Consider the following 7,746-nt stretch of genomic DNA (forward strand, 5'->3'; position numbering starts at 1 on the left):
AGTAGGATAAGTACAGATGAGTTAGAGGCGGCTCTTTCCAGTCTCAGGGCTTCAATGACAAAGAGCAGCGCAGTCTCAGTGGAATGACCGCTCTTGAAACCAGACTGGTTGCTGTCCAGGAGGTTGTTCTGGGTGAGAAAGGATGAGAGCGGGTTACATACAACACGTTCAAGAGTTTTAGCAATGAAGGGGAGGAGGGATACTGGTCATATAACATTCATCACCCAAATGCAGTGAACAAACAAACACAGCTGAACTTCGCTAACGCAGTGCTCTCTCTCTCTTGCTCCAGCTGGTTGACGTGTGCACAGCTTCTTCTCCCGCTCTCCCTGGTTGACGCGTGGGCGTGCTTTTCTGGGAGAAATGTCCAATAAGGGACTAAGAAAGGTTGTTACATAAGGGAATTTCATGTTAAAAAAAAACTTTACGAAACCTATAAGAACACTGGGAGAGTGTATCGAGCACAAAAATACGTCATACATCCAACTCTTTTTTTGACAAGTTGAACATGTCAAGCATGAGAAGCCCGCATGATTAACAATGTAAAAAAGTCAGAATGCAAATGTGAATTCAAAATGAAGTCATATTTCAGTTATATATTGAAATGTGAATTAATGAGAGCACTTTGTGCAGAGCTACAGATTTTTTAAAATCTTTTTTTTATTCAGTTTGATAATATATGAGATATTTTTCTTCTAACAGATGCAGTGATGTGTGGAGATTTTTTTCTGTCCTGACACACAGGAAACATCTGCTGTTCATGTACTTCAGCTTCAGCATGTAAATCTGTGGTTTTTAACTTCAGTTCTGATGTCTCACAGCACAGCACATCACATTTCGCATTTCTCTTCAGATTCAGACTCTGTGACACGCAGATAAGAGTGTGCTTAAGTGTGTGTGAACAGGTTTGTTGATCATCAATAAATGACTCCATCAAAATCTGTTCTCAATGCATTTAGTTTTAACTGTCAGATTAATTTAGATGCGCAAGATTAATCACGCTGTGGCAAGGGGTGTGTGATTTAGCAAGGTCTGCAGTGGGAGAGAAGGCTGATAGAAGAGTGGTGAGTAAATGGGGTGCGAAGTGCAAATGATGATCAGCTGTCCTCTATTCCAGTGATTGGTGTGGGGATGCATATAAACAGCTCGGAGACAGGAGCCGGGTGTGTGAGAGCCAGCAGAGTCTACTGCGGAGAGAGCGAGAGAGAGAAAGCCTGAGAGAGAATTGCTTCACGAGAGGATCGTCAGCTCCAGTGGAATACGGAGGCTGGAAACAGAGACGCGCAGCGTCAGCATTGAACTGTGATATACTTTTGTTAATAAAACGTACTTCTTCTCTCCAGTAGACAACCTGACCCCGATCTCTTCCTTCTCACCTACACGAACATTGTTACAGTGGTGTCGAAACCCGGGAGAAGGAAGTAGGAAGCCGTGGCCAGATGCAAGCTCCGCCGGCAACCCCGTTTGCGGACGTCATCTCGTCCCTCGCGGTCCTCCACCGCGAGCAACACCAGGCGCTTCTGCAGCTGAGGGCAGACCAGGAGGCCCTCTTCCAGGCTATCCTCCAGGCCCAGAAAGAGGACCGCGAGGCGTTCCGGAGCTGGGTGGACCGGGAGGTTCAGGCTGGGGGCCGTACGGAAGCGGCATCGGGTTCCCACCTGTGGCTGACAAAGATGGGACCCCAGGATGAGCCGGAGGCGTTCCTCGGCCTTTTTGAGAAAGCTGCTGAGTCCAGCGGTTGGCCGAGGGACAGGTGGGCAATCCGGCTCCTTCCCCTCTTGTCCGGAGAGTCACAGGTGGCGGCGCAACAGATGCCCCCAGAGAGCCTCCTGGTTTACGATGAGCTGAGGAGGGCCATTCTACAGCGGGTCGGCCGGAGCCCAGAGGAGCATCGCCAGCGTTTCCGGACGCTGGGCTTGGCAGAAACCGGCCGAACCCTTCGCCCTCGCTCAGCAGCTCTGGGACTCGTGCCGCAGATGGCTGAGGGTCGAGCAAGGCGATGTGGAGAAGATCGTCGACCGGGTGGTGCTGGAGCAGTTTGCCACCCGTCTTCCCCGGCAGACAGCTGCGTGGGTCCAGTGCCACCGGCCGTCGTCGCTGGACTCGGCCATCCAGCTGGCGGAGGACCACTTGGTCACGTGCCCCGGGGTCGGGGAGGCAATTCCATCGGCCTCGCTCTCACACACCCCTACACCTCCTCCAAGTCGACCAGTGCCGGCTCCTCGAGCCCGGCCACCGGGTCCACCGCGGTTCCCGCCTCGGGGGCGAGGCGGGACTGTTCCTCGGCCCGATGATGGGTCCAGCGGGATGCAGGGACGCACCGGTGGATCGGCGCTGGAGGAACACCACCCCATGTCTCCGTCCTCCCCACACCAAGCACCGCCCCCATTTTCTGCCGCCCGGGCGGCGGGTAGGTCTGGGCCGGCCTGTTGGCGCTGCGGGGATCCGGACCATTTTCTCGACCGATGTCCCATGATGGATGTGGGGTTAATGGTTCGGGTCCCGGACGCGCCTCAGGCTGCCCCCGGTCAGGCTGGCGAGTACCAGATACCAGTGAGTATTGGGGGGGTACCTATCGGGCTCTGGTGGATTCCGGTTGCAACCAGACCTCGATCCACCAAAGCCTGATTCGATCCGTGGCATGGGATAAAGGCCGCGCGGTTAAGGTACGGTGTGTGCACGGGGATGTGGTTCAATATCCCCTCATGTCGATGCTGATAAAATTTAAAGGGAAAAAGCATAGAGTTGAGGTGGCCGTTAATCCGCACCTCCGACATCCGTTAATTCTAGGGACGAATTGGCCTGCTTTTCCAGAATTATTAAGGGTTTTATGCACGGATGTTGCTTGGGGAAAGGGAAACCGGGGAAGGCGAGGGCTCGTGCAGGCGGGCAGTACAGAACCCGGCTCGCAGGGGTCTGGCTCCGGGGGAGGAGAAAGCGGGATCGAGAGGCTGATCCTCTCGGACCGCGATGACTTTCCCCTGGAGCAGGCCCAGGACGAGACCTTAAAACGGGCTTTTGAGCATGTCTCGTCCATTGACGGGCAGCCGGTGCAGCCTGCCCGACCTCTCGCCTACCCCTATTTTGCACTTCGGAACAATCGGTTATATCGAGTGGCCCAAGACGCTCAGACCAAAGAGGATATAACCCAATTATTAGTTCCAAAGAGCCGCCGGGAAATGCTTTTTCAGGCGGCTCATTGTAATCCAATGGCAGGACATCTGGGGCAAACTAACACATTAAATCGTCTCATGGCCCGGTTTTTTTGGCCGGGCATTCACGACAATGTGCGCAGGTGGTGCGCGTCTTGCCGTGAATGTCAGTTGGTGAATCCACCGGCCACACCAAAAGCGCCATTGCGCCCTCTTCCGTTGATGCAGGTCCCCTTCGAACGAATTGGGATGGACCTCATCGGGCCATTAGAACGATCAGCACGGGGACATCGGTTTGCTTTAGTCATAGTGGACTATGCAACCCGATATCCCGAGGCAGTAGCCTTGCGCAACATTTCGGCAAAGTGTGTTGCGGAGGCTCTGTTTCGTATCATCTCCCGGGTGGGGATCCCCCGCGAGGTCCTCACGGATCAAGGCACGGCGTTCATGTCACGCACACTGCGCGAGCTATACGAATTATTGGGCATTAAATCGATCCGGACCAGCGTCTTTCACCCACAAACAGACGGCCTGGTGGAGCGGTTTAATCGCACATTAAAGACCATGATTCGTAAGTTCGTACACGAGGACGCCAAAAATTGGGATAAGTGGTTGGAACCCCTATTGTTCGCGGTACGGGAGGTCCCGCAAGCCTCCACAGGGTTTTCCCCATTTGAGCTTCTTTACGGGCGGCAACCTCGAGGGGTGCTGGACGTATTGAAGGAAACCTGGGAGGACGGGCCGTCCACGAGCAAAAATGAAATTCAGTATGTCATGGACCTGAGAACAAAACTCCATACACTGGGGCGGCTATCTATGGAGAATTTGTTACAGGCCCAGGACAAGCAAAGCCGCGGGTATAATAGGGGAACCAACTTGCGAAAATTCACTCCGGGAGAGAAGGTACTTGTATTACTCCCTACTTCCAGTTCAAAATTACTTGCAAAGTGGCAAGGACCCTTTGAGGTTACACGGCAGGTAGGGGATCTCGATTATGAGGTCGTACGAACAGACAGGCGGGGAGCACGGCAAATTTACCACCTCAACCTCCTTAAAAAATGGAGTGAGGAGGAGTCCGTGATGTTGGCGACGGTGGTAACGGGAGAGGATGATCTCGGGCCGGAGGCGAATGTTAAACATCAATCCCTCGCCCTGGCCCCGGGGGGAGATCACCTCTCACCCTCGCAGCTCACGGATGTGGCCCGCCTGCAGGCGGAATTTGCGGATGTGTTCTCCCCCCTGCCTGGTCGCACGAACCTTATTCAGCACCACATTGAGACCGAGCCGGGGATAGTGGTACGAAGTAGACCCTACCGGTTACCTGAACACAAGAAAAAGGTGGTTCAGGGGGAATTAGACGCGATGTTGAAGTTGGGGGTAATAGAAGAGTCTAACAGTGACTGGGCGAGCCCGATAGTTTTAGTCCCTAAAACGGACGGCTCGATACGGTTCTGTGTAGACTATCGCAAGGTGAATGCCGTGTCGAAATTTGACGCGTATCCCATGCCGAGGATTGACGAGTTGTTAGATCGGCTAGGCACCGCTCGTTTTTTTTCGACGCTGGATTTGACGAAGGGATATTGGCAGATCCCTCTTTCCCCAGTGTCTAAAGAGAAGACAGCCTTTACCACGCCGTTCGGATTGCACCAATTTGTCACCCTTCCGTTCGGCTTGTTCGGAGCTCCGGCCACCTTCCAGCGCCTCATGGACCGCATCCTCCGGCCACATGCAACATATGCGGCTGCCTATCTGGATGATATTATCATCTACAGCAATGATTGGCAGCGGCATATGGAGCACCTGAGGGCGGTCCTGGGGACGCTGAGGGAGACCGGGCTCACGGCCAACCCGAAGAAGTGTGCGGTTGGGCGGGTGGAGGTCAGGTATCTGGGCTTCCACTTGGGTCATGGGCAGGTGCGTCCCCAAATTAACAAGACGGCAGCGGTTGCGACCTGCCCGAGGCCTAAGACCAAAAAGGAGGTGAGACAGTTTCTGGGGCTGGCGGGATATTACAGGAGGTTTGTGCCCAATTATTCGGAGCTTGCCAGCCCGCTGACTGATCTCACTAAAAAGGAGGCACCAGATCCGGTCCAGTGGACGGAGCGGTGCCAGCAGGCTTTTACCCAAGTTAAGGCTGCCCTGTGCGGCGGGCCGCTCTTACACTCGCCTAATTTTTCTCTTCCTTTTTTTCTGCAGACCGACGCGTCGGACAGAGGGCTGGGAGCTGTCCTGTCCCAGGAGATGGGGGGAGAGGAGCGGCCGGTGCTGTATATTAGCCGCAAGCTCTCAAAGAGGGAGGCTAAGTACAGCACCATCGAGAAAGAGTGTCTGGCGATCCGGTGGGCTGTTCTCACCCTCCGGTATTATCTCCTGGGGCGGGAATTCACCCTCTGGTCGGATCACGCGCCCCTCCAATGGCTCCACCGCATGAAAGATACCAACACGCGGATCACCCGTTGGTATCTGGCTTTACAGCCATTTAAATTTAAGGTGATCCACAGGCCGGGGGCACAGATGGCTGTGGCCGACTTCCTCTCCAGGCGAAGGGGGAGGGGGGAGGCTGCAGGCCGGAGGGCTCCCCGGCCTGAGTCGGGCGGTGGGGGTATGTGGCAAGGGGTGTGTGATTTAGCAAGGTCTGCAGCGGGAGAGAAGGCTGAAAGAAGAGTGGTGAGTAAATGGGGTGCGAAGTGCAAATGATGATCAGCTGTCCTCTATTCCAGTGATTGGTGTGGGGATGCATATAAACAGCTCGGAGACAGGAGCCGGGTGTGTGAGAGCCAGCAGAGTCTACTGCGGAGAGAGCGAGAGAGAGACAGCCTGAGAGAGAAAGCCTGAGAGAGAATTGCTTCACGAGAGGATCGTCAGCTCCAGTGGAATACGGAGGCTGGAAACAGAGACGCGCAGCGTCAGCATTGAACTGTGATATACTTTTGTTAATAAAACGTACTTCTTCTCTCCAGTAGACAACCTGACCCCGATCTCTTCCTTCTCACCTACACGAACATTGTTACACACGCATTCATGTATTTATGTCCTGCAAAGCAAAACTCAGCAAAATGTAACATTTTTACTTTGACCTTAACCCTTTCATGCATAAATGATAACAGCCTCAACCTAAGGATTCTTTATGTGTTTTATTGCCCATAGGGGCATGTAAAACATAATTCGAACTCTTTTTACATGTATTTTCCGCATGCAGTGGCTTGTCAGTGAGGTGACAGTGTATAGGATAATGCACTAGTGTCCCCCTGCAGTAATTCAAAGTGAATGAATCACGCAAACTGCCATGATACTGATTTACTTCTTCACAGCGTTTATCTAGATGTCCATGATGACACACATGAACTAGTCTATGGTTTCGTAACCCTGACCAATGTTGGATTATGATGATTTTACAGCATCGGTAGGTGTGTCCTGATTGAGAAGCTCCTCCCTCTTCATACGTCTCTTCTCATAGTCTTATAGCTCTTCTCTGTTCTCCTTCAACCTCCAACCTGCTCGCATCACACGTGACATCATGCTGATAATCTTCATTTTCATCATCACTCTATCCTGTAAGACACGTATGACTGCAGTGAAAGATTATCTATATATGATCAGAAACATATGGAAGTTAATTCATTGTGTTTTTATTCTACAGGTGTGAGTGGAGTTACTGTAGTGACCCAGAATCCTCCAGAACGCCCAGCGAATAAAGGAGAAAAAGTCACAATGAGCTGTAATCTGGGATCAGTTGATTCTGCTCTAATATTTTGATCATTTATTTTGCTTTTGTTATGTTGAAAATTTAATTCACCATATAAACCATGAGAATACTGCTAAACGTATGCAATATCAAGTTCATAAAAATGTACAGGTGGTGGAGATAAAACATTTTTTAATTGACTGTAAATTTTAATGTTGAATAAAGGACACAAGGTATGGGCACATCATACATGAACTACATGTTACACTCTTTAAAATAAAGGTGCTTAAAAGGTTCTTCACAGCGATGCCATTAGTCAAAGGTTCTTTAAATAAAGAATCATCTCTTTCTCTCTTTCTTACCTTTTTATACTCTGAAGAACCTTTTTTCGCCACAAAGAACCTTTTGTCAAACAGAGAGGTGCTTTAGATGTTAAAGGCTCTTTATGGAACCAAAAGATTCTTCTTTGAAGCAGACTGTGTACAGTAAATGTCAAACTTAAATGTCAATTTAATTTACATGTATTTATTAAGCAAACAATTGTTCTTTAATTCCTTAATAAATTCATTGTTTATAGCTGTATTCTGTATATTTATCCAAAGCTATTCACAATTAAAGAAAGCATTTAACATTTTGTCCATGAGCTACTAACAATAATTGTTTACCAGGTCATGTTTATGTCAAGTAGGATATAGTGATGTGTATGGTGATGTACATTTTATGAACTTATTTGGACTTCTTGTTAAAAGCACTATATTTAAAATGCAATATTTAACATTTATTGTTGATGTTTTTCATGACTTGTCTATCTTGTAGATGCAGGTGTTTCTCGTCCTGTTGTGAACATTCTGCCTTCATCCAGTGAAGATGTGAGCTCCAGTGAAGTGACTCTGGTGTGTCTGATCAATG

The 7,746-nt window shown here is 50.3% G+C and overlaps 1 protein-coding gene across 1 annotated transcript; it reads left to right on the plus strand.

Moving 5' to 3' along the window:
- The first annotated feature begins 868 nt into the window (after positions 1-868).
- On the plus strand, positions 869-7,746 carry LOC130561305 (uncharacterized). The gene is made up of 3 exons (XM_057345529.1): positions 869-905; positions 1,118-6,706; positions 6,793-7,746. Exon 2 carries the CDS (start codon positions 2,466-2,468, stop codon positions 5,847-5,849), a length of 3,384 nt encoding a protein of 1,127 aa, XP_057201512.1. The 5' UTR covers positions 869-905; positions 1,118-2,465; the 3' UTR covers positions 5,850-6,706; positions 6,793-7,746.

The sequence above is a fragment of the Triplophysa rosa genome, linkage group LG11, assembly GCF_024868665.1.
Source record: "Triplophysa rosa linkage group LG11, Trosa_1v2, whole genome shotgun sequence".
NCBI lineage: Eukaryota > Metazoa > Chordata > Actinopteri > Cypriniformes > Nemacheilidae > Triplophysa > Triplophysa rosa.